Source organism: Nothoprocta perdicaria, unplaced genomic scaffold, assembly GCF_003342845.1.
Source record: "Nothoprocta perdicaria isolate Ctin4 unplaced genomic scaffold, notPer1 scaffold_110, whole genome shotgun sequence".
NCBI classification, from domain to species: Eukaryota; Metazoa; Chordata; class Aves; order Tinamiformes; family Tinamidae; genus Nothoprocta; species Nothoprocta perdicaria.
In genome coordinates, this window is record NW_020454206.1 from 299781 (window position 1) to 326146 (window position 26366).

The 26366-nt window shown below is 41.8% G+C and overlaps 1 protein-coding gene across 2 annotated transcripts in view; it reads left to right on the forward strand.

The window, feature by feature from the left end:
• Positions 1 to 26366, forward strand: part of GBF1 (golgi brefeldin A resistant guanine nucleotide exchange factor 1) — an 85396-nt gene that overhangs the window by 47679 nt on the left and 11351 nt on the right. For both annotated transcript variants that reach the window (XM_026050557.1, XM_026050549.1), the window contains exons 3-22: positions 754 to 885; positions 5621 to 5739; positions 6353 to 6461; positions 6848 to 6908; positions 8705 to 8759; positions 12986 to 13121; positions 13629 to 13855; positions 14765 to 14933; positions 15629 to 15840; positions 16439 to 16537; positions 16947 to 17141; positions 17484 to 17667; positions 17909 to 18049; positions 18572 to 18660; positions 20813 to 21015; positions 21460 to 21583; positions 21901 to 22026; positions 22632 to 22714; positions 23125 to 23361; positions 24351 to 24444. In XM_026050557.1, coding sequence (XP_025906342.1) covers positions 754 to 885; positions 5621 to 5739; positions 6353 to 6461; positions 6848 to 6908; positions 8705 to 8759; positions 12986 to 13121; positions 13629 to 13855; positions 14765 to 14933; positions 15629 to 15840; positions 16439 to 16537; positions 16947 to 17141; positions 17484 to 17667; positions 17909 to 18049; positions 18572 to 18660; positions 20813 to 21015; positions 21460 to 21583; positions 21901 to 22026; positions 22632 to 22714; positions 23125 to 23361; positions 24351 to 24444 — 2795 coding nt within the window. The remainder of the gene's footprint in view (positions 1 to 753; positions 886 to 5620; positions 5740 to 6352; positions 6462 to 6847; positions 6909 to 8704; positions 8760 to 12985; positions 13122 to 13628; positions 13856 to 14764; positions 14934 to 15628; positions 15841 to 16438; positions 16538 to 16946; positions 17142 to 17483; positions 17668 to 17908; positions 18050 to 18571; positions 18661 to 20812; positions 21016 to 21459; positions 21584 to 21900; positions 22027 to 22631; positions 22715 to 23124; positions 23362 to 24350; positions 24445 to 26366) is intronic.

Below are 26366 nucleotides of genomic sequence, written 5' to 3' on the forward strand. Positions count from 1 at the left end.
TACAGACAAGTGAAATATCGGGTCACCAGGAATATAAATGTCAGTGTTTCTGTGACAGTATTAGCCAACAGGCTTTTTTCCTTTTATTAGGAATAAAATGTACATTTTATGAAGCTGGGAAAAATATCACAATTTAAATGTGAAGGAGAGATCTGTATGCTGAGACTCTCATCTTCTGAGTTAGTTTTAATAGACTTTTCTGCACCTGTCTACTTGTTTTGTCATTGCCTGCGCGTGCTTCTCTGTGCCTTTTCTCCTAGATTCTTCTCCTAGTGCCTCTTCTCCAGGTTTTCTTCTGCCTGGATTCCTTATGTTTTCATTCTCTTTGTCACTTTCCAACTGTTCTGTGTTTCGTTCCTGAAGCTTCCTAGGCAGCAATGGTCTTCAAGTTTAGAAAGTTTGATRCTTTTCCTTTATTCTTTTTATTTTTTATTTTGTTTTTTTTCCAGCTTGAGAGCTCTGCCATCTTTTATAGGCATCCTTAGAGAGAATGCTTGCTGTGAAAGCAGCCAACTAGTGCCCTTTTTTTATTTCATTAGTTTATTTGTTTGCTTACGCACACAAACAGATGCATGCACATGTGACCCTGACCTTCCCACCWACTCTCTGCTACAAAACTTTGGTAAAGCCCCTTTTGCCAGAGGTTAAGCTTGCGCCAAGTTCTTAAAGGGATAATGAAATGAAACCTGATGAATGGAAGTCTGATACAATGAGTCTAATAATGAGGGTTTTTTTTTTCTTTTTTTTTTCCAGAACTCGCTGAAATTGAACCCAATGTCTTTCTTCGGCCTTTCCTGGAAGTAATCCGTTCGGAAGACACTACAGGCCCCATCACTGGATTGGCCCTCACCTCTGTGAATAAGTTTCTCTCGTATGCATTAATAGGTATGTTATGTGACTTCTTGGGATTTGGCCAAATGCTGGACAAATGTATCTCCTTGAGCAACGTCTCTTCAATCAGCATGCAGGCTTGCAGTCTAAATGTGGAATTTGRGGAAATAAGAAGTGAGAATAATATTGGGGAAATGGGCATATACAGTTTCTTAGTATCGTATCTGTTCTTTTTTCATGGCACAACCACAGCAGTTGTGGGAAATAGAGCCAAACTGTTGGTCTTCCCTGAATGCTACATGTGCTTAAGACCCGCTGCTGAACTGTGGAGCGTAGCTGGATCAGACCTGCGTTATTCTAGGGTGTTCAGAAGTTGCTACCTGTAGTGAAGAGGTGGAGAGACAGCAAATACAGGAAGCCCTTTAGTCTCATGCTGCAATTTTGGTCTGCTACTAAGTGGCAGCTTCTGAAGACAGCTCCTTGAACTAAAGCTAACCAGAGTATGTTGTGCCTTAGATTTCCTGTGATTTTTCTCTGTAGCTTCATAAGAAATAAAGCCCTTGAGTAGCAAGAACAAATAGGAGTAAATGCAAGTTTCCTCCTTCCTTAGTAGAAACTTGGAACACTTCAGAAGTTCTTCTGGAAGATGGCTTTTGTGCACATGGTCTGTAATGTACCTGCACTGAAGTCCTGCATCGTGTGACTGAGTTGCTTATCTGCCGAATGTGGACACACATATTGCACCTTTGGAAGCTTGGTAGTGGCAGCCTCAGGCAAACGGCCATAGTTCTCTCTTTGGGCTCAGATAAAACCTCTAGATGTAAAGGGGATGTGTTAGGGAAACACGAACATGATACACTTTGCTGTGGGATATGTACACTTTGCTTTGGGATACAGGTTTATGCTGAAATATAATCAAGTTTCAATGCATCAGCTGAACTATTTTAGTTTTTCTGTGCATGTTATTTGTCTCAGTATGTGATAAAATACATTCACTTTTTTTTTCCCCATCAACTTTCACATGTGTGTATTTTCCTTTATGCTGGTGAAAGTCTAAGAGTGCACATGTGGTTGTGATGGCTCAGCTGGCATGCAGTAGCTTGTAGTCTGCCTTTGCATTGTGGCATCCTGTGATTTAGGGGTACCTCATCTAAAATGATGAGATATTAATGCCACTTTATAGCAAAATAAAAAAGTTCTAAGTAGACCTTTAACATATGTCTCTGAAGAAATAAGCAATAATGCAAAATATATCTGTTAAGGTGATATTCACAGGGACCTTGCCTTTGCTGCTGCTCTAGATACCAGTGAGGCAGGGACTAACGGTGCTAACTGAACATCTGGCTAGGGCTATGTTGTTAAATTAAAGTTTTCTGGTCTTACATTTCTCTTTGTAATGTGAGACTATCTGTTCAAAGATAGGAAGAGCTTAAACTGTCCCTATCATGTAGGGCTTTTTCAAACTGTGCAGGGCGAGGAAGACCTCCACAATGAGGGAAATATAATGTGGCTGGTGTTTGTGGTGCCTTTTGGTGCTGAGTAACTGGAAGCTGAAACTAGAACTCTTCTCAAAAGCCTCAGTAGTTGTGCCTAATTTGTGTTAAGACAACTTCTACAGCACACTGGGTCTAAAACAAGTGGACAGCCAAGGGCCAAGCTTGTTTGATAGGCATCTTTGTTTAAAACTGCCATTTTTTCATATTTTCAAAGCATTTCATGGCTAATCTTAATGCTCTCACATTGTTTTCTTGTTCTCTCACATGTCATCGATTAGTTGCCTGCCTTCTTTCCTGGTCAGTATTGTTGAGTAGTATATTATTTTAAATGATTTATAAAAGCAGAATTCTTAAATAACCCTTATACTTTTGATCTTTAATTGTCTGAATTGCCAAGAGCTGTTCTACGCTGGCTGTATCCACAGTTGACTAAGGGAATAGCGTGCAGTCAGCAGCTTAACTGGATAAAATTGTTTAATATCCCTTGTACATACAGTTTGTCTTCTGCTCTGATAGTAAACATTGTTTTTTTCAAGAGCCCTATTTGAAAAATGCAAGAAAACTGTGTTAATTCTACATTCATTGATTTTTTTATTCACTGGATTAGTTATTTCCTTATCAGTTATGCATCACAGCTAGACAACAGTCTGTTTGATTGCTCAGACCTGAGATAGAGGAAGACCAGTGGTTGGATTTGGAAATTATTTGTTGTATTTCCAGCTGAAGAAAATAGGTGCTGTTACTGTGATTATTGTCGCTGTGTGTCCATAGCAGGTTTCTGGATCTCTGTTTCTGAAGTTAACTTTTCTCTTCTCACCTGGGACCTGCGTGTCTCTAGGTGGGAGGCTGTTGCTCAGCTTCCAGCAACACGACTGGCCATTTGGAGAGTTAAAAGCTTGTTCTCCCCTCTACCTCCTTGGTCGCCCTGGTGATTTATTTCAGTCCCTTTAAAGCTCTTACTGAGCAGGCCCGGCTTCCCTGGATTTCTCTGAAGGTTAAGAGCCTGACTTTTCTCCTTGCTGCTGTCTGCTCCGCCTGTCTGCTGCGGGAGTGCACCCCATATGAAATGTGCAGGTCTAGTGGAGGTCTGCACATCTTTGCAGCACAGGTGGCAGCCTTCAGGTCTGAATTTTATTTCATAAAAACTTGCTTTTATTGGTAATTCTGAGCAGGTGTTGTCACGTCTCTCCATACTGCTTTCTCGCCACTGAGCAAAGCGGCGTGTTGATCTTGACCCTGTCTTGTTTCTGCGAAGTAGAAATATCTGTGGTTCTAATTGAACTCAAGAGACTTGATAAATTGAGCTGAATTTTGTGGAGCTGTTCCAGGGACCCAGGACTGAAGAAACCAGGCGTGATGTGTGTTGGGAGAGGTRTGTTTATTAGCCTTGAAAGCAGGGGATAGGACAGTGAAGCAGCAGTCACAGACCTGTTAAGGAAGCATTCACACAACTTGCATTTCCTTTTCACATGGACTACTTCCAACTGCTGCTAARTATGTTCCCAATCCCAAAGTCACACCTATTGGAAGATGTGGCAGCAAAAGGAACTTGCTTGTTCTGCATTTTGAAGCCCTTTCTGCAGCAAGTGTGGGGTTTTGTTTGTTTGATTTAGTTTCCCTTGATGCCCTTTTAGTTTCTTTCTGCTCTAGTAGTGAGGCTAGTTAACAGCGTTGTTAATGTAGCTGCTGGCATTGTAACCTCGCTGGTCTGTCTGATTTAATTAAGGCAGTTTGGAATAATCCCACATCACCACTGACTGTTTAAACTGAAATGCTCAGTTGTGAATCAGAATGCATGGAGCTCCARTGTGCATCTTAATTTTATTGCCTCTAGTTTCAAAGTGCAGCAGCTTCTGCTGGAATACAAGTTCTTACATGTGCACTTGCTGGTACAAAAAGAGGTGCCTTTGTCAGCTAGGCCTGTCAGCTGGTGCTTGGCAGGGTCACTGTTTGGTGTCCTGTGGAATATTGCCCCTGAAGGTGTCTTTGAATGGATCCCTTGGCTCAATGAGGCTTGACTWGCAGCTTGGGAGGAGAATTCAGTGTGAACTATGCAAGCTTGGTGTGTGAGAGGAGGCAAAAGCAGCCAAGGGCTGCTCTAAATAGGGCAGACCTGTCACACATGAGAGGAGGGGAAGGAGAGGTGCTACCTGTGCAAACTGATGGTATTTTCATGTGCGCTGGTTCCATTTCAGTTTTGCTCTATTATGAAAAGTTCCTTACCCTGTAGGTTTYCAGGATCCACCTTGTGTGGTGGATGCTGCTGTCCCTGGACACAGACCACAGTGAGGACAGTTTTCTTTAATGTCTCGAGCTTAGCTCTTAGCTGTGAACACAACTGGAGTAAAGAGGAGTCTGCAGAAGCTTCTCTGCTGGGTGAACGAAGCCTGGCTTGCCTTCTCCATTAGCCTCACTCAGCTTGCTGGAGCTCAGGAGGCCCCATCACCAACTAATGAGGTATTAGCTGGTGTTTAGGTTGTCTCCTTTCTTTCCTAATGACTGTTTAGGTAGGAAGGTAACAAGATTCTTGCCCAGTGCAGTGTTGTTTAAGTGAGAACGAAATCAAAGCCGGAGGCAGCCTTTCTGAAGCCAATGTAATGTAGCACAAGATACGGTTACTAGCAACAATCTTGTCCCAAACACTCTCTCAAATGCACCATTGTTTGTAGCTACAAAAGGCTGAAATGGAGAGAGGAGCCTTGATGAATGATTGAAGCGTGAGGCCTGCAAARCTGATATCTAAACCAGGATAGTGTCTGTCTGCTGTTCTCCCTGGGGAAAACTACTGGTCCATTCCTTAATAAGATCTTGTTCCTTGGGAGGGATGGAGAATGAGAGGCAATTTCCTTCTCAATCTGGTGGAAACTGACAGTTTGTCCTTGTGGGAGTAAGTTTAGGGTTCCGTATGCTTAAAATCAGTTTTCTTTCCACCACAGGGAAAATTTGAATGTATTTAACAGCTGACTGTGCTGTATTATAAGGGAGAAGACATAATCTTACAAAATAACATTTAACATTTTAGAGCCAGTAAYAAACTGAATTGCAATTCTTTCTCTTGCTGTGATTTAAGTCTCATTTTTCAGAAAGTGTAAWGAGATTTTTGATGAAGCTTCCCATTCTAAAAAGTCTTTTTGTTGGTGCGAGTTGTTTCACTCTTGTACAGTCTGCTTAGTCTGAATTGCACAAATCAACGTGGCAGCTGGAAGCCAATATCTCCGTGTGGATGTCTCCCCATAGAGGTGACAAGCTGTAGGTGGCCTTTCCCTGTCACGTATTTTTATTCTGTTACTCAGATCCCAGCCATGAGGGCACAGCCGAGGGAATGGAGAATATGGCAGATGCTGTCACTCACGCCCGCTTCGTGGGCACTGATCATGCAAGCGATGAGGTCGTCCTGATGAAAATCCTGCAGGTAAGTGGAGAGAAATGGCAATTACCATAATAGCTGCTGCCCATCGTGGCCCATATCCTCTTACATGGAGCTGAGCAGGAGGCAGCAGTGTTTTGACTCTGCGGGAGCTTAGTGACAGACTTTATTTTTAAACAGATGGCTCATATACCTGTGGTAAAAGCTTTTCCAAATGAAAATAATTAAAAGCTTAAATGAAATGATTTTGAATCAAGGCCTTGATATGCAGTAGCCTTGATAAATCATGCCTTATGCGTGGTTCCTGCTGGAGAGGGGGAGGTAAGCATATGGAGCCCACAAACTTTTTTTGAGACCAATTCTTTGTAGAGACAAACCTATGCTGTGGTCTGTTTACTTTTGGGCAGAAGGCTAATTATTGAATTTAAGCKTTGGGTGGCATGCAGCATATCTCAGTCTTTGAGAAGCAGGCAGAGAGGTTGTTCTTAACTTTYACTCTTTCTGTTCTTGAGTGCAACGTGGAGATTGAAATGATCTCWAGGAAACTTGCTTTTTGCTCAAGGCCATAATTCCAGGGAGGCCTTCTGAGGGAGACAGCCTTCTCTTGGACATACGTGTAGATTGGTACAATGTGATGTATGTGCACTGTTCTTTACAGGTCTTGAGAACGTTGCTGCTCACTCCAGTGGGAGCCCACCTCACCAATGAATCTGTGTGTGAGATAATGCAGTCCTGTTTCCGCATATGCTTCGAAATGAGACTCAGCGGTAGGTTTGCTCACATTTCTGCGTGGTTACTCCTAGAAAGTGGCCTGATCTCTTCAGCATTAGTCGAATACTTCCACTATAGAAAATGCAGCTGTGGAAGCCTGCTGAGTTTTGTATCATTGCTCGTCTCTGCAACTTCGTGTAAAACTTGTTAGGTGTTAAGAGCTCGTTGTGCAACTTTTGACTTGACTCCTTTTTTTTCCTCAGCTTTGTGGCGCCACCTTGTGATTTCACATCCCTTTGCAGTAATGCACTGTTGGAGCTGGTTTTAATAAATTTGCCGTAATCTCTGTAAACAAGGCTCGGAGGGGAGTCTGCTTGAAGAAGCCTCTTGATAATATCACACTGAGTAATGACACCTGTGTTATTTGTTTTTGTCTTCGCAGAGTTATTGAGAAAATCTGCAGAGCACACTCTGGTCGACATGGTGCAGCTGCTCTTCACAAGGTAAACCTGCTTGTGTTTGCCTCAGCATTGCTGAGATGGCCCTCTAAGGACAGAAGGATTCCACACTTCCACTTAAGGGCCTCAGAAAAAATCATCTGAAATGGCCATTATTTAGAGGTGGAAGGGGATGAAGGATTTGGCCCTTTTCTCTTGGGCTGACCCTTTCAGACTGTGGGGAGAAGGCAAAGTTGCGGGGTTTATGGTGTCCTTCGAGAAGAGATAGACAGCCAAGTAATGAAGAGCTTTAGGATCGGGAACCAGWTCTTTAAGGACAGTTAATGCAAACTTCTCTTTGGAAAAACAGTGCTCTAAAAATATAGTTCTCTTCAGAAGAGAGAAAAATGTTGAATAGTCACATGCCAAATTCAAACTGAGAGCTTTGACCTCACGTATCAAAGAGAATTCTAAACTCTTGAAATCTTAGGTTGTGTTGATAAGTGTTCTGTGCTTTTCAGCACCTTTCAGGYAATTATTAAGGTTGTCCCTCTTTTTTTTTTAAATTCAGAAGCTACTTAACTTCAAAACTGTTCCTCCAAACAGGTTTTCTGAGTGTTTTAAGAAGGGCATGTGCAGCTATAGAAATAGGTCTGTCAGGAAAAGCTTGCACTAAACCTGCTCCCTGCTGAAGCACAGCTCACATAATCATTTTTCTCTACTGCCACACTTGGCTCCAGTGAGTTCTCAGGACTTGTTTCCTTTGTGCATCCTGTTGGGCAGAGCTCTAGGATTGCAGGGTATTCAGAAGCAGATATTATCAAAATGGAGAGGCTGTCGCTTTCTTTTTCTCCAGATACATATGTGATTTTGGCATAGTACTTATTCATTAGTTACTGTGCATCCATTCATTAGTTATTGTGCATCTTCTCCTTTGTCATTCTTCTCAGTATGGCTCAGAGAGGTTCTCATTTTCAGGGAAGGTGGCAAAATAGCTGAAATTAGCAGTGCTTGCTGACATTGGGGAATAGAAGCAAGGCAAAGGCAGCAGCTGTGGACATGATTTGGCTCCCTGTTTATTTTTTTGAGTATTGTCATCTTGCTTTTCAGAAAGAGGGACAATCAAAGCTGTACTGCAGGCTTGCATCCCTTCAGCAAGGGAAGATAGAAATGTATTAAAGGAGCAGAGGGGAGTGCAGGGTGTGTGGAGTTGTTGAGGTGTAAATGTTTGTTYTGGAGATCATTCGGTAGCGCAGGTGAGAACTGTCTACCTCCTTTACATCCAAGAGAGGGGCTGCTTAAGTCGGAGCATGCAGCTTAAGCTCAGATGCAGTTTGCACTGTAATTCTGTTCAGAGGATTCAGATGGAGGATAACCACTAACATTTCTAGGTAAGTTAATGAGAAGAGCTGCCATGACTAGATATGCTGAACTGTAAGAGTCCTCATATGAATGACAGTCTGTCTCAGCAGCTGCTGATAGCATTAATGAAACCTATTTTGAACTAATYTAATTAGTTTAGTGCTGACAACATTTACTGAAGGAAGAGTAACTACAGTTACATGACTATTGCCACTGAAAATCAATATCGTCGAACTATCAGTAATGATGGATGGCTTACAGAGAGCCACCCATCTATACTTGTATTTTTCCATGCACCTTCTGGCAGGATATGAAAAGAGGAAAGTCCCTCTTTGCAAAGAAAACCTAATCTGGGGTTTCTGTTGTCTGCAGCATGACTGTAAAAACAAAGCAAAACAAATAAAATAAAATAGAATACTAAGCAAGCAAAAGAACTGTTTTTTTTCCTTCTTGTTAACTCAAGGAAGCTTTTGAATTTTAGCTTGTGTTCTGTCTTTCAGACTGCCTCAGTTTAAAGAAGAGCCTAAAAGCTACATGGGGGCAAATATGAGGAAGGTAAGGGTCATTACTTTGTTGGCAGTTTGGCTCTTGTCTCAAGCTTGCATTCATCTCTCTGTAGTTTGCTTTCATGCTTGTTTTTCTTCATTCCTGTGAGTCCTTAGTTCACTGAAGGAGCATGTTTAAAAGCATAAATGGGCATAACTTCATTAATTCATAATGTCATTAGTTTTGTATAGGAGAAGCTTTGATGGCTTTTAGAAGGGACAACACTCTGTAATGAAAACCTTAGTTCAAGCCACAGTCACATCTCTGCTCTTAGTAACAAACCAGAGTAACCTGCTCRTTCTTTCTCCCTTTCCAATGTCTTCAAGGGTGAAAGGTCCAGGTTTGGTTCGCAAAAAGTGGATCACTTTTCCCAGGGAGTTTTTAGCAGCTGGATACAGTAGGGCAAACAGCATGAATGTGAGGTCACATTCATGTTTATCAATATTATATGCTTATGTTTATTAATATAGTATTTTCTTAGCTGGTTGGGAGCTCACCCAAGGATCTTCATCTGGGTTATAAAGAATGTCAGTAAAAACACAGGATTCTAATATTGTGAGTAACACAGTAGGAAAGAGTGGTAGAGAAGAGCTACTTCTGAGCTTACTATACTGAACATGCTGTTCATAACATGTAAGCCCCACTCTTTTTGAGTGGCGTGAGAAAAGTGACAAAGTTGGGTAAACTTACATTTCAGAGGTGGTACAGCARTGTTTTAGAAGATGGAATATGATTATTTTTAGGAATCTGAAAGCAGTTTGTGCTTTAATTCTTGTGTAGATGATGTGTGAGATCTATGGATGCCATGATCTCATTTCCCTTGCTGTTGGAGGAAAGTGCCAATGTTTGAGCTGCTTGTAGGTTGGCTTGAGGAAAGCCAAAARAGAACAGGGTGATTTACTGCAAGTACCAGAATTTGTCCTCATCTGTGCAGAAAGTGTAACATGAAAGCGAATTTAAATTCAGGAAGCCTTCCCTTCCCRAGTGATGGCTGCTCCCAGCTCAGTAAAGTCATGTTCTGTCTTGTGTGATCTGTGCATTTACCTTGTAGGCTGTGCATGCCAGGAGTCTCCCCTGGAGCTTTACACTCTGCCAGGTTATTCTTTCTTTGGGTTTCTTTTGCTTTGTTTAAACCATACATTTGCCTATCTTTCACAGATCTCCTGTCTCCTCAACAAACTGGAGCTAAGTAGTGGGGAACAGCCCAAAGCCCTGAACCAGTTAGAGAGGGTCCTGCTCTTTAAGAACCTGAAGGTCTCGGTCTCTCTCTCTCTGTCTCTCTCCCTCCCTCCCTTCCTCCCTTCTTCCCTCACTCCTTTCTCCTCCCATAAACGCCATGTGGGAGACAGTTATGTTGTGTGTAGCAGATCTCCCTCCACTCACGAGATGCAGCATGGCTTTGGGGAGAGCGCATGCGGCTGCTTTGCAGTGCTGTGGCTCCAGCTGGGCAGGTTTGGGAGGGAGGCAGCCTTGTTTCACTGTACCCTRCAGTGTCTTGGTAAGTGGCATCTAAGACACCATCATGGAGCCCTTGGAAGGATGGGAATGGGTAACGATCGAATCCTCTGTGACAGTGAAAAACTGAAGAAACGTATTAAAAAATGGAGATTCCCTATTGTATGTCCTAGCTACTGGTGTTGATTATAGAAGTAGAAACATACATGAAGACACAGCATTCATGCATAAGACTGTATTGCTTGAGGTGATTCTCTGCACTTTGTTGCTTGGTACAGGCACATGTAGAGCTCAGTGCTCACCAACTTCATGAAACAGTTTTATACTATCATAAAAAAGGCAAGGAGTTCATGGACTTGTTACATTTTAATTCGGCACAAAACAGATAATGAAAAACTTACTTTTGTTATCCTTTCATATCCTGTACTTAAGAGTTTAAGTAACATACAACCACTCACCAGAAATTAAACAGATGTCTATTAAACAATGCCTCTGCAAATTGGTTTTTTTTTTTTTTTGCAAAGTTGTCATTTTGGTTTGCAACTCTTATTTTTGGAAAATGTCCTAATAAAATGATTCCCGATTGTATACAGTATGGAACACTGGATGGTAAAAGACCTACTGGATAATCTCACCTGTCTGTCAAATTGTCCCAAGGAAAGTAAATAACTTTAGATATTTATTTGAATCTTTATACTTTGATGAAGTGTTCAGGATAAACAYGTCTAGTTTGGGTGTTTGTTGTTGTTTTGTTTTCCCTTTCCTGAGCTAATGTTTTTCTGTCCTTGTGAGGTTGTTCCAACTGAGTCTCTAGAAGATGACATAGCTTGGCCAAAATGATAGTAGGCCTGCATGTGATACCTCAAGATTTTAAGAGGAAAAGTTTTGGAGACAGTACAAAGCACAATACAGTAATTGAAAATGGATGTTGTCTGAGGGAGTCGATGTCCTTAGGTTGAAGTGCTCCTCAGAACTTTTCAGAAGTTTAACTTCTTTGCATGGTTGATCCCTTGTATCTTTTTCATGAGGGCCGATGTTGAGCTGAAGTAGAATTTGATCTCGTGTGAATTTGGTATTGTATGAAATGGAAGTCAAAAATAGCAACCAGTCTGTTGGTCTGGAACTTTGATGGGTTGTTTCAAAAGATACTTATTTCTCAGGAGTGTTGCTGAGGATAAAAGCAGTGGCATTAACATGGTTAGTTGCTAGCAAGATCTTTCATCTGTTTTGTGGATTTTTTTTTCCCCTTCATTTTTATTAGCGAGTAACTTCCTACCTGGTAAGTCATGGTAACAGAAACAAGGTAGAGTAACCAGAAGCAAAGTCTGTAATTCTGGAATCCTGTAAAACAAACTTTCTCAGGTTTTAACACATAAGGTTGTCAGGTTTTCTTCATGTTTCCAGTTTGGTAAAATGGATTATAAAAGCTTTCAGATATTTATATTTTGATTACTAAAGAAGAGAAAATGTAATACAGGTATTTGTAGAGCTCGTAGTGGGTAAAAGAAATTATGTGATTCAATTTTCTGCTTAAGCCTTTGTGGATAAATCTATTGATGGTATTTAAGTCTCAAAGAGATTTTAAAATGAAAGCGAAACTAATAGAGATGAAATGTTAGGGATTAGAAAAAGATAACAAGTATTTTATGACCCTGTGAACTGGGAGAATAGGAAAGATGAGATAGCTGACAAAATTGAAAGAATTGCAATCTAAGCTTTTTGACACACTTGAAACCTTTAAAATTTTACATTTTAACTGTATGTTCGTCATGCAAATGTTTGTTAGAAGAAAAATATTGAGAGTGATGTTCTTGCTTCAAAATTTGGAAGAAACAGCAAGGGACAAAGCAGTTCTGAATCTGTTCTTAATTAGCTCAGAGAAACTGTAGCAGAGCTAAGTCTTAGGGATTAGTAGTTAAACGAATATAATTTGTGGTGCAAAGAAAAGCTACACATGTGGTTTACTGCACTGGGACATAGCATTTTCAAAAGCTTTGTTTAAATGAGAAAAACTGTGCCATGTAGAATGTGTTAGAATTCTAGATGGAAAAGGGAACGAGATGGAAAAACAGTAGTGGATCCTATAAGGTTAACTGGCATTTAAGAAGAGTAGTAGCTGAGAGGAGAGAAGTTAGGATCGTACTGGAGGAAGAAAATGAAGAGACTAAAGAAAATAGCTGTCTTCCAGAGAATTTAAATCTGATATTACTGATAGAAGTGGTAGTAACACAAGAATATTAAAATAAGCTTAGAATTTAAATTAACTGATATAAATAGTTTTACAGTGGAAAATACCAAATGAGAACTGGTGCTGAGACGTCAGCTTAATGGTTTTCAGATCACATGAGGTACCTGTTCACAGCATTTGAGCCTTCATCCCAAACTGGAGAGATCAGAGTATGCTGGAAAAAATGGCAAAAGTAAATGAGTTTTGAGATGTGCATGAATGTCCAAGTGAATTTTTATCCTAATATAAAATGAGGAGGCACAGATAAGGAAGAGGGAGTGTTGTGTTACTTGGAYAGCAGGTATGTGTTGCACTAGAGGAGCTGCAGCAGATTGTACCTTGATGCAGGCATGGAGATGCTGGCTAGTATGTGRGCAATGAGGAGTCCTGAGCTGGTTTGCATGATTGAGGTGCTGATTAATTCATATGATATGTTTGATTGGTGTTGCCTGACTCTCACGGTTTTGAGGCAGCCTTTTTTGATTGGCTTGTGTGGTCTCTTGTGCCATGTGGTTTTGGCATACTGATGTTCTTAATGATTTGTGGTTTTCAGCTGAAAATGAGAGCTGGAGGAATGAGTGATTCATCAAAATGGAAAAGGCAGAAGAAATCACCAAGACCTCCTCGTCACGTAACCAAGGTCTCTCCTGGGACAGAACAAGCAGTAACCAATGGTAGTAACATCACAGGTAGGTTGAAATGCCTTTCCAGAGAGCAGATGGCATCTGTTTGAGAGTTTTTGTATGATTTGTCTTTTCTTTGAATCTATAGCTTTAATTTCTGTTAACCCATTATTCTGCTTTATTTTCTTGTTTTTGTTTTTATGTACTTGTGTTTTTGCTGAATCCTGTTAGTCACTTGCTTTTCATCTGTCCTTCTCTCTTTCTTTCTCTGAATGTCATGCTCCCTTTGTTTAACTGAATTGTATATTTTTCCAAGTCTGTTACATTCTAAAATGGTGTGTTTTAATTTGGAAACCTGTTACTATCATACCTATTCACCTATTTGAATTGTTTAATGCCTGATAAAGGAGAACTTTTTTTTTTTCCCCATGTGTTCTACTTTAACATGTAACTGTTAGATCATTTGTGGTATAATGTAGTGGTCAAAGGAATTCTTCATTGCTGTTTTCAGTATGTGAGCTTGTAACTGAGGGACAAAATTATACCAATTTCTCTGCTTCTGTTTCTCATCAGCAAGTGGAGTTACTTTCGTGGATGCTCCTTCTCCCAGCTCGTCTGGAAGCTCAGAAAATGTCTCATCTGCAGTGAGCCCAGTTACAGACAGTGGCGTAGAGCTGTCGTCTCAGACTGCCTCCAAGGAAGATCTGACAGACTTGGACCAGATGAATTCTTTGGGACTTAATGCAGGAATTGCCAGTGAGACCAAAGTCACCGAACACCAAAATCAACACGAACTCCAGGTATGTGGATAATTTGAGGGGAGTTCTAACTCTCAGCCTAACTAATTGTGGATTGAGCATATTTTTTTTCTCCCTATCTCTCTGTCATCATATGTTTATTCTTTATTCCAAGGCGTAGAGTGATATGAAAATTCACAGATATTCATTATTTTTTCTCAAGACCATGCCCATTAGCAAAGAAAAGATAACTACGCAGCCCAACAATGCATGTCGTGTATAGTTGTACTTGTGTCAATGTTTTCAGCCTTAATTGAAAGAGAAACAGCTGGAGTGAAACTTGTAGGAAAACTTGCTATCTTTGGTAAACATTTTTTCTGGAGATCCAGGCTTTGGTGCCTATGCACATACATATGTTAGTGTGGAGAAAAAAAAATCTGAGCCAACACCTTTGTCAATAAGTTTGTTTCCTTGTTGTCTCTAGTACACTACACAGATTGCTGAGGGGGTGGTTTTAGAACTACATGAAATCTTTCAGAACTGCAGATATTATGAATGGTAGAAGTGCTAAGAAGGAGGGAGAATTGTGTGAGGTGATTAAAGGCAGAGAGGTAGAAATACTGGGTTGAAATTATATAGCATTTCAAAATCCCAGCCTCATTGGCAGTAAGAACTGTTAGGTAATAGGAGCATCTTCAAAGTAAAGTCTTTAAAGCTTAACAACCAAAACTGATGTAAAACAGATAGAACTAGATGGAAATGAAAGGGCAGAGGGAGCTAGAGATTAGTTAGAGATGTTTTCTCATCTTAAAGCTTTTCCTACTTCTCTCTCATGAGAGAAAGTACATTTTGATAACTCTGAAGGAACAGTGAGTGAAAAAGCCTTTTTTTCTGCCAGCTCTCGTAGTGCCTGTTAACACTTTGCTTTTTTTCTTTTTTTTTTCCCCCTTCTTAAATGCCACATCAATGAAGAATGAAAGTCTGAGGGAGGAGAAGATCCAGTCAGCCTCTGTCGAGTCCATCCCTGAGGTGCTAGAGGAGTGTACGTCTGTAGCAGAACATTCTGACTCTGCCTCTGTGCATGATATGGATTATGTAAATCCTCGCGGAGTTCGTTTTACTCAGTCTTCCCAAAAAGAAGGTGAGAGGTGGGCAGGGCAATACTGCTTAAGTCCTTTCTTCTAAACTGGCTAAATGGCAAAGCTTGAAGGGTTGTGATCTGTAGCACAAAGGCTATTTGGACGTCCTAGCAATGTCCCCCAGGGGTCAACGCCAGCTACAGTCTTGTTCAACTTACTCATCTCTGACCTGGGTGAAGGGATAGAGTGCACCCTGATGATACAAGTTGAGAGGAGTGGCTGATGTGCCAGAAGGCTGTGCTGGCATCCAGATGGACCTTGGCAGGCTGGAGAGATGGGCAGAGAGGAACCTCATGGAGTTCAACAAAGGGAAGTGCAGAGTCCTGCATCTGGGGAGGAATAACTCCATGCAGCAATACAGTAGGTAGGCTGACCTACTGGAGGGCAGCTCTGGTGAGGACATGGGAATCTTAGTGGACATCAGGTTGACCTTGATCCAGCGATGTGCCCTTGTGGCAAAGCACGCCAGTGGTATCGTGAGCGGTGTGCCACCTGCTTGGGTGGCAGAGGGGTGGCAGGATGGTCTCTTATGGTCTCTTCCAACCTCACCTGTTCCACTAATCAGTGCCACCCTCTGCTCAGAGGGTGTTAAGCAGTTCCTAAATTGATCTATAATAATTTGATTTGTACCACAAGTACGTCATGAAGAAGGATGAACAAAGTTGTTAGAGTGCTAATGTCTCTTGTTTTCCCTCAGGAGTGGCGCTGGTCCCCTACGGCCTACCATGCATTAGAGAGCTGTTCCGCTTCCTTATCTCGCTCACAAACCCTAACGACCGCCACAACTCGGATGTGATGATCCATATGGGGCTGCAGCTGCTGACTGTTGCTCTGGAGTCGGCCCCCATTGCAAACTGCCAGTCCCTCTTGGGACTTGTGAAGGAGGAGTTGTGCCGGCACCTGTTTCAAGTGAGTCTGGCTTATGCTAGCATGGGAGATGACACTGAGGACTTAAATACTCACTGGATTAAACAGTCTGTTGGAATTTTAGTATGCTGAAAGGTTTGGCGGGTCTCAGTCCTCAGATGAGCTCTGATACATTGCAGTGAGATTCTAAACTGCATGTGTGAAACAGCAGTCTTGATAATACATATCAATAAAGTGTTGCAGGTTTGAGATAACTGCAGGTTCTGAGATAAGTGTGGCTGCAAGTTGCCAGCTTATTAGCAGGCACGACCTTTGTAATAACTAGTTATTTACTGTAGAAGGATCATCTTGAATGCAGGTCCTCTCCCAAGTTATTTCACCACTAAGAGCATCTGTGGGCTTGCCAAAAGATCAAACTTGTAGTAGCAAATCAGTGTTTCATGTAGGCAGAAAGAAAGTATATTCATCGTCATTCACAGAAAGACCAGAAGGTTAAATAAGGGATTGTWTTCTGAAATACTATTGCTGTGGGAAGCTGTGTGTGGATCTTAGGGGGTTGCAGTGTCATAGCAGTGCTACTTATAACCCATAATGACTGATCTTTAATTATTGGGCTTTTTTGTGTTTGTTTCTTGTTCAGCTACTGAGTATAGAACGGCTCAATCTGTATGCGACCTCCCTCAGGGTATGCTTTCTTCTCTTTGAGAGCATGAGAGAGCATCTGAAATTCCAGCTGGAGGTGAGTTTTTGAGTRTCAATATATGGGTGCCTTTGGGCAAGTGCCAAACTGCAAAGGCAGCAAGATGTGGTTTAGCTACCAGTTTACCTATGTATAAATGCCTCAGTAGTTTTCTGAGTGGGCTGTGCAGGCCTTTTCTTTTTGAGATAATGAAATGTCTTTGAAATTGGTGTACTCTATTGCCTCCCTCCAGCTGTTCTTTAGAATGGTAAATCCAGGTTCACTGGGCGATAGAGTCATTTGAAATCTATTTTACAGTCTCCCCCAGAATGAACTGCCATTAAATAYGGAGTGTGTTACAACACGTGGGAAGATAAAGCTCACATGTAGTTCCATAGCCCTCAAAGCTGTTCACTGTCCTGCTTTCCTTTTTCTTTCCCTAAACTGAGCTACTCTGTGTTTCTGTCAGATGTACGTCAAGAAGTTGATGGAAATAATCACTGTGGAAAACCCCAAGATGCCGTATGAAATGAAGGAGATGGCTTTGGAAGCCATAGTTCAACTGTGGCGGATTCCCAGTTTTGCTACTGAGCTCTACATTAACTATGACTGTGACTACTACTGCGCCAACCTCTTCGAGGAGCTCACCAAGCTGCTCTCCAAGGTGCCCACTGGGCCGGGCTAGCGCCAACTCATCGGCCCTGGGCCYCTGGGCAGGAGGGTTGGAGAAAGGGAGGCTGCCAACTCGGGAGAGGGTTAGGCTCAGAAGCAGAACTTGGGAGTGGGAGGAAGATTTGAGATGAGTAGGTTGTAGAGATAAAGAATATATTTAACATTTGGAGGCAGAAGAAAAGAGATTTGAACTATTAGGCGTGGGCTCGAACACCTTGTTTGGAAAGTTTGGAGATTCTCTTGTGTACTCTTGGGTTCTCAAAGCAGTGAGGAAAATCCCATTCCTTCATCATGGAGAAGCATGAAAGTTGACTAATATTATTTTATTTCCCAGAATGCTTTTCCTGTTTCTGGACAACTGTATACTGTCCATCTGCTGTCTCTGGAAGCGTTGTTGACAGTGATAGATAGCACAGAGGCACGTTGCCAGGCCAAAGTGAGCAGCATCCATCAACAAGAGAAGGAAGTTGCCAAACCTAACACAGAAGCCATGAACATCACCAAAGAAACAAGCAATAGTAAGACCCCTTGCTTTGATATTTTGACATTAACTCAGTCTTGTGATAGTCCTGCAGATCTTGTTTTGATAGCTGATGTAATAAATCACATATTTTGTGATTACACTGTTTATAGCCTTGTTGTCAGAACAGGGTTCCAGCACATATTCAGATCATAATGATCAATTTTCTGTCTTTTTTTTTAGCAGCTTTTTCCCTTGGTTTATAGGTCTGTGTGTGTTTTTCATTTTAACTTTTACAGATAATGAGAGAGTGCTCAGTGAGGGAAAATGTTCTAGTGTGGCTGCTGAGCCAGCTGGGACTTGTCTTCCTACCAGTGGGTGCCTTATGGCTGACCAGGTGAAGCAGAGGTGCGTGGCACTGGAAGGAGCGAGTGAGGCAGGTAATATTCTCTGCAGGATGCTGATTCCTGATGAATGTATATGTGCTGAGAATAGTCCTGATATTTGCTGTCTGGTTGGAGTATATCATAGCTCGCTATAGCTCCTGTGTGTTTATAACTAGATTGGAAAGAGATATGTGGCGAATATTGAAATACAATGTGTATGATACATGCTTGCTATAGTTACATTTCTTCTATGTTAGATTTGGTGGGCCTTTTAGGGATAGAGGTTTGTAAAATTCATCCCTATGCTAGTGTTTTTAAAGTAATCAGGTCACAATAGCTAGAAAATTAAATCTTGTGAAAGTATGTGATAGTCCAGACCAAGAAGCTGCTAAGCAATTATGCAGCATAAAATTTGGATGGCAGGAATATAGTGGTTGGATAGTAGGGTAAGTGTGACTACAATTTGCATGGCAATCCATTGGAGCAGGACTCTGAAAGTTAAAAGTAGGGGCACTATAGGGTGCTGAGTGTCTCTGTGGAAATGGATCTGTCTCTAATGACCATTTGTCCCCCTAGCTGAGAAGAGTGTCTCCAGGAAACCTACTCGATTTTCATGCGTCCTTCCAAGCCCTCAGGAGCTTATGCAGATTAAGAACAAAAAGAAGGTATGATTGGGAATATATTAAAAGTTTATCTCTGAATGTTCTCCCCACTCATGTCCTCTCTCATGTGGGTTTTGCGTGTCTGGTCATATCTTAGAAATTTTGAGTTCCAYTCTGCTGATATGAATTAAGTAGTCACTCATCAAGAATTCTTCTACACTGCAGGGACAACAGTGATTATTTCCAGTTATGGTTATTCAGTTGTGCTAAGAGTCAGAAAAGGTGTTGGGGAAATTTCACGGCAATTTGTAAGCCAAGTCCATCAGACTTCTGCCTGGGGAAGTTGCTGGATCTAATCTGCATTATACTGTGATAATTGGGCAGCCCTTGTCAAAAGGACAAGTTGCTTACTCTCGTCAAACCTGTTAGTGGGGAGTAGATCAAGGGGCCAGTGGTAGAAGTGACAGTCTAGCTAATTCTCTTATTTTGTTTATTCTCATCTTTGCTTTATCATGAAGATGACTGGAAAGATAGTGGCTTGATTACAGCAAAACCGTTCTTTGTCTGAGCGTCTGTTTCTTTCAATCTTGGTAATCCAAACTAAACTTATTTGGTAATCCAAACAGTCTAAATTTTGTGCAGCTATTCCATGGTCCAGCTCTACTGTTGGCGAAGATGCTCCTTGCTGCTGGGTTTGGAATTATCTGCTCTCCTGTATCAAACCTCAAGTATGGCATRTTTGATCACCTCAGGAGATGGTGGATGAATTTGATTTGTAAAGTCCCTATGGGAACTTCTTTTCTGACCCTAAATTTAGTAATGGTTTCATCCTGTACATGTGAAGAAGGCACATAAAACAGCAGCTTCAGAAATGTCAGTGTTGACACGGCAGCAGCGTGTTCTATTTCCTTAAACCTCTCAAATACCAAAAGCTGCTACAGCTGGAAGAGTAGAAAACAAAAGCTAAATGAAAAACAGAAAGCAAATTATGCATCAAAGGAAAAGATTTCTTCCCTGATTCCAAAGGCAAAGAACAGATGTCCTGAAGCCATGGAGCTGGCATAATGYGGTGTAAAGTGCCAGCACTCTGGTCTCCTTTCAGGTGCTCTTAAGAAGTGGAATGTGTTTCTAGAGAACCCTATGGCTCTTAGTATAGGCTTTATTGCTCAACAGAAATGCTCCCACTGTGTCACGCAGTCCCTTCAGTCCTGTCATAGTGGGGCAGCACATGTTTGTTGTGTTTCATGCTCACTGCAGCTCTGTACTCCGTCATCTCATGTATTTCAGTGCAGCTCGGGGATGTTCACACAGGCTTGCAGGGCAGCAGGGAGGGGAGAGGTGGTGCCATCTGAGATGTGAGAACCCAAGGGAGCTAGTAATCATGGGGGTCACGAATTTAGTTCACTAGGTCACCACTAGCAGTTTGATGGTAATAGGAGCTAACGGGGAACTGACATTTATTCTAGTGCCTTAGTAAAGTTCACACAGTTGTTTGTGCTTTTGGTTTTTCTGAACACCAGCAGAACCTCCAGTTAACCCTTTCTCAGTCAGATGTTTTCTTACACTGTGGCCATGGTACAGTCCYGTTTCTTAAAATAAGAGTCAGGCAGAGCAGAGAAGCCAGCTTCTCTTCAAAATCAAAAATGCATCTGTTCTTCTTAAACTGCTGCTAGCCTTGTCATGCTGGAGCACCAGCTGTTCTTGGGAGCATGCCTTGCTAGCCTAATGTTCTTAGTTTAAGCTTTCACAGCACTTCCTGTACCTTCTGGGTAAGCACTGGGGATTCTTGTTGTGTGTCTCCTGGCAATGAGGGAGAGCACGAGAACCAGAGCAGCCTGGGGAAGGCGTAGAGCAGAGCTGCTGATGTACTGGGTAGAGCTGGTGTCCTTGGCACTAGTTTGGGGTTCATCAGAGACCTTCCTCTGCTCTATTAAYGTAGCAGAGTTGACGGGGCATTTGGAGTAGCAAAACTAATTACTGAGTGAAACTTTAAAGCTTTTCAATGATGGTGGCTCATGCTTGCTCTGTTCTGTATGATTTAATGTGGCTTCCTTTAAATGACCACATGTTTTCTGAACTTAGTGGGCCGTCTTGTCAGTTCACCCAGAACAATACGTTTGATTATGCTAAAGTTCTCTTGTGCTTTTGGTACAAAAGCCAAAAGCAATCTTAATGTCCCTTTTCAAAATTCTAATTATCAGAATGTCTCCTTCAGCTCCTGATCACTGGCACCGAGCAGTTCAACCAAAAGCCAAAGAAAGGGATCCAGTTCCTGCAGGAGAAGAACCTTCTCGCCACCCCTATTGACAACAATGAGGTGGCCAGGTGGCTACGGGAAAACCCTCGTCTGGACAAGAAGATGATTGGGGAATTTGTGAGTGACCGTAAAAACATAGACTTGCTGGAGAGCTTTGTGGGGTGAGTATCTTTCTGTGTCCCTTTAATCAGAAAGGGCTGCAAGTCCAAGAGTTTAACGATGCGTTAGAGCAGAACATGAGCTGCTGGAGTCCTGGAATCTGTATTGCTTGTTTCTCTGTCTACCAGCACACCTTAATACTGTGCAGTTCTTGCATATGGTTACACCTTAGATGCATTATGATACCCAGGCTTCTTTTTCTGCTTCTGGTCTCTGTGAAGGCTGCAGAGATGCTTCATTACATCRGTAGCTGGATGGCTTTTGGCTCTGTTTTATTACTTTTGTCTATTGCATGATACACTTCTATCCTCATCCTCACGTCTTTACTGTCTACCCTGTGTGAAATCTGGCATGCTGATGCTGAACCAGACAAAACTGCAGTCAGTAAGTTTCTTCTGCTTTTCCCATCCTCTTTGTTTCTCATTGATTTTTCATTCTTCTTGCAGGACTTTCAGCTTCCAAGGTTTAAGGCTGGATGAAGCTTTACGACTTTATCTAGAGGCCTTCAGGTTACCAGGAGAGGCACCTGTAATCCACAGGCTGTTGGAAGCCTTCACAGAGCATTGGCGGGTGTGTATGTGGTGGGAAGACACACTCGAGCACTCTATTCTTTCATGTGTATCTGCTTGCCACGATGGACTTGGCAGATAAAGCAGCCTGTATGAGCTTGCAGTGTCCTGCAGGCAGCATCTGTTTTGTACGAGGTGGTAAATGGCTTCCCAGGGCACTCTTTGAAAAGTGGAGCTGAGGCTTGGGGTTTATTTGTTTGTTTGTGTTTTTCAGTTAGTCCAGGAGATGATTCAGTAGTGTAGAAGGAAAGTGGTTCTCCTGGATCACTGGTATCCCCCCTCCTATACGACTGAATTGTGCCTACATTTGCTTTTCAGAAATCAAATGGATCTCCATTTGCTGACAGTGATGCCTGCTTTGCCCTGGCATATGCAGTTATTATGCTAAACACTGACCAGCACAACCATAATGTCCGCAAGCAGAATGTCCCAATGACTCTAGAGGTGAGTGTTAGAAGCATGGGCACTTCTTTCTTCTCTAGTATTTGTAGTGGTGGTACTTGTTTTTTGTATTGGTGACACTTTCTCTTTTGTTTTTCCTTGTCATTCCACACTCTTGTATTCCATAAGTTGTTGTACAGTACTGGATGGAATACTGTTGGAGAGGAGGGATGGGGGAAAGGGAGAGTCTGAAGAAGTGTAAGCTAGGAGGCTTGAGTGTGTATGAAAAAAACAGATCACAAATCGTAGTAAGAACAAGAAGATTTGATTAGTAGGAGAAGAATTATTGAACTACTTTGAACCAATTTGATTTCAAGAGCTGCTTTCATGCATTGGTACAGATCTGTTCTTCTAGTGCTCAGTCTTAGCTAAGCATATACAGTCCTATCTGTGTTATTTCTGTATGAGTGAAAAAGACTGCTGCACAATGCTGTGCCGCTAACAATAGCATTTGCAGTTCTTGGACTGTAAGGCTGCACTTTGAAGGAAAACAAGGAAATTTACTTTGGATCTGGTGAAAAGCAATTGGAGTAGTGACTGGAGCCAAGCACTTAAAACAGGAGATATTAGGAGATTTACCTTGCTGTTAACTTTATTTTTTTTTTCAGGAGTTTCGGAAGAACCTGAAGGGCGTGAATGGAGGCAAAGACTTTGAACAGGACATATTGGAAGACATGTACCATGCCATCAAGTAAGAATCAACCTTCCTTGCTTGCCTGTGTGCAGAGTGCAAACTAGAGCTGTTTGACATGCAAGAGTTTTGGAGAGTCCTAAGAGGGCAGTCACCAGCCACTTTGCCTCAGACTACCTTCCAGCTCCATAGGGGATGTGGTGACAAACCTGTCACAGTGAGTGCACTGGATTTATATCTTTGGATTCTCACCCAGCCTTACTCAGTTGCTGCTGAGAACCACTGTGCTCATAAGAAAGGAGCAGGAGAGGCTGGCAGGCCTGGGAAGGTAGATCGTTTCAGAGCTGACAAAGTGACTCCAGATAAAGTATTGGGACCAGTATGGTCCCAGACAACCCAAAGATGGCATCTAAATTTTAGATTTGGCTCAGAATGAAAAATCTGACTTTTTCTGCATTCTTCTCTGGCAGAAATGATGAGATAGTGATGCCAGAAGAACAGACAGGCCTGGTGAAGGAAAACTATATCTGGAATGTCCTGCTCCATCGTGGTGCCACTGATGAGGGAATATTTCTCCACGTGCCTCCTGGAAGCTATGACCATGATCTCTTCACCATGACATGGGGGCCAACCATTGCAGCACTTTCGTATGTTTTTGACAAGAGCTTAGAAGAAACAATCATCCAGAAGGCTATCTCTGGTTTCAGGTAACTCTCTCACATTGATGAGGCCCAGAAAGGTTTAATTCTGGCTGGTGCATTATGTCTGCCAGCTAGAGAGATSACTCTGAGTAACCATAACTTTTCCTACAGTTGAAGGGCATTTTCTCGTGACCTGCGGTCCCCTTGTTTTGTTCCTAGTATTTCTAGTGATTCATTTCATCAAAGCTTCTCTTGTTGGCACTCCTTGTTTTGCTTGACTACTACGCTGTAATAAATAAAAATGCACAGGGTATGCTTTTTTCTTTAAACTATAGCCTGGTTACATTTAAAAGACTTGCTGACATAGTTGTCCTGCTTAGAAGTGATGGGGAGTGTCACTCTTAATTGGCACGGTGATACTGGTAGAAAAAAAACAAAATCTCTCATGAGTGGAGCCATAGCTTGTTGAATGGCATGGAACATTTTTTGGTTGTGTTGTTCATGTTGTTGCTTTGGAGTTTTGGGGCTATTTATTGTTTGTTTGTTTAGACAATCAATATTCAGAAATTTTGCTATCTGCTGGAAACACCACTGGGATAATATTTTGTCTTGAATTCATACTGTAAAATATGCCTTTAAGCATAGTTTTAAAGCTCCGTTAATATACTACAGTGGCAAGGATCTCTTGGAAACTTAACACTTCAGCACTTATGCCAATCCTAGCCATTGCTATGATTGCCAATCTTAGCAATTCTATGCCAAGATATGAAATTAAGGATATTAACTCTGGTGCTTGAGGCCTGTTCGGACTTTCTTCTTGAAAGTGATCCTTGAATCACTTTCATGAGCGATCCAGAGAAATATTAAGGTTTCAGGATCTCAGATCTGGTGATAGGCATTTTGAATGCCCGAGAGAGTGTTGTACATCAACATTCATTGTAAGTGGGTGGAGAGGAAAGTCTGAAACCAAAGTGACAGGGCTATCTGACTTGTTCTGCAGAGAGAAGGGTCTGTGCTGTGTTGCTACCTTGTTTCTTGTTTTCTTCTTCCTCCAGGAAATGTGCAATGATTTCTGCTCACTATGGCCTGAGTGATGTGTTTGACAATCTCATAATTTCTCTCTGCAAGTTTACGGCCCTCAGCAGCGAGGTAAGATTGTGTGGAGGGAAAAGAAATGTGGCTGCTAGTGTGTTGGAGTTCTCTTCCTCTCTGTTAAGCAGTGGTATTTGTTTGTTCAGTTATCGCAGGATCTGTAGATATCTATTCCTCCCCACCCCGGCGCAGAGTTCTCTGGGGAAGGTAAAGACTAAGCACACAGTAAAGCAGGACTTCCATCACACAGCTTTAAACAAACGCATTTCCTTCTACTTATTGCACAGTGCCACTTTGTGCAGAGCAGAATAACATGATACAGAGGTGTGTATTCTACCTGCTTTGTCTCAGGAAACTTAAATCTCACTGCCATCAAGATAGTGAGCGTGCACAACTCCGAGCGAGTTTGTGCGTTTTGGCTACTTATACAACATCAAGAAGAACTGTTTTGTGACCTGATCTTCCAAAGTGTAGAGGCTGTGCATCTACCCAGCATAAAGGGGGTAGGAAAAAAAAATGTTCTGGATTGACTGTTGTTGTCCAGAGTCTGGATCAGCAGAGCTGGCCTAACTTTTGCCAAGCACTAAAAACTTTTTCTGCAAATAGTGCTGTGAAAATAAAGTCATCATACGGTCATCGATAAAAGCTTTCTTTCCCAAATCTGYTTGTGGTGCAGTGTCAGCCTCTTTTCTCTAAAGTGCTTGATAGATAGATCATGCTGTGTGCTAGAAGGAAAAAGCAGCTCCTTTCAAAGGTTGGAACTTGCAAAGAAGTCCACAGCATTGCTCTGAGAAACTAAACGAAACCCATAGTGAGCAGAGCAGTGTGCAAACATACAAAAAGGGAAACAAGATCATTCAAGACTTAAAGCGTGGAAGCAAAGAGATCAAGACAAGTGATTTTTGAAATCCTTTAAAAGAAAAGAAATCTCTTTAAAGGCAATAAATAATTCTGTGAATTAAKCCAGTTAACAGAATTAGGCTACTCTGAAACCATAAGTTTATTCTATGGGGAAATTGAGCTTTGTGGACTGGATGTTTTATGTCACTTGCATCCTGGCATTGGTAGCAGTGGAAGAGTACCTGTCTGGCTATTAAAAGACAAAGAAAACCTAAATAATGGGATTACTTTAGATTCTCTCTCCCTCTGCAGCTTACAACAGTAAAGATAAAATACTTGATCCTTTCCAGGCTTACCAGACCTTGAGATTGATAGATAATAAAGCAGAGGAATGTCTGTCATGAAACAAATGCTGCTTCGTGTAAATCTGTGTCAAACTACTCGACTAAGACTCCAGAGGTACCAGCTATTGCCAGCTGCATCCCATCTAGTTGTGTTAGACTGGAATCTGGAGCAGTCTCCAGTTCCTGTAAATTAAGCAATGTTTCTTGGTGATGATGTAGAATCAGGGACTTCAGGATGCAAACAGTTCTTATCTTTGGTGGGATTCCAGCTACACCAAAGTTGCTGTGAATTTCARTAATCTTGGAGACAGTAGATCACATAATCATAGAGCGGTTGAGGTTGGAAGGGACCTCTGAATATCTAGGTCAACCTCCTGGTCCAACTGCTCAAGTAAGGTCACCTAGAGCATGTTACACAGGACCCTAATCAGACAGCTTTTGAGTGTCTCCAACAATATGACAACTGAGCAAATATTTGAGAGTCAGTCTGGTGGAAGGCAAGGAGAGGTTGTCCTCAGAATCTGAAGAGACAAAACAAAGAGTAACTGCTAGAAAGCAGGGAAAGATTTCACCAAAGCAACAGTGGAGGAAAAAGCAAATTGGTTGTCACCTCTGCAAGCATCTTGCCTGGCACTTCTAATGCATTTCACTTCTAGATCAAAGACACATTTTTGCTCCTAGCTCTGCCAGCAGTCTGGCTGAAGCAATAACTAGTTTACAAGACAGCTGYTGAATTTGGGAATTACAGGATGGGACACATCTGTTTTCTGGCTTTCAGATGTGATATTTGAAGAG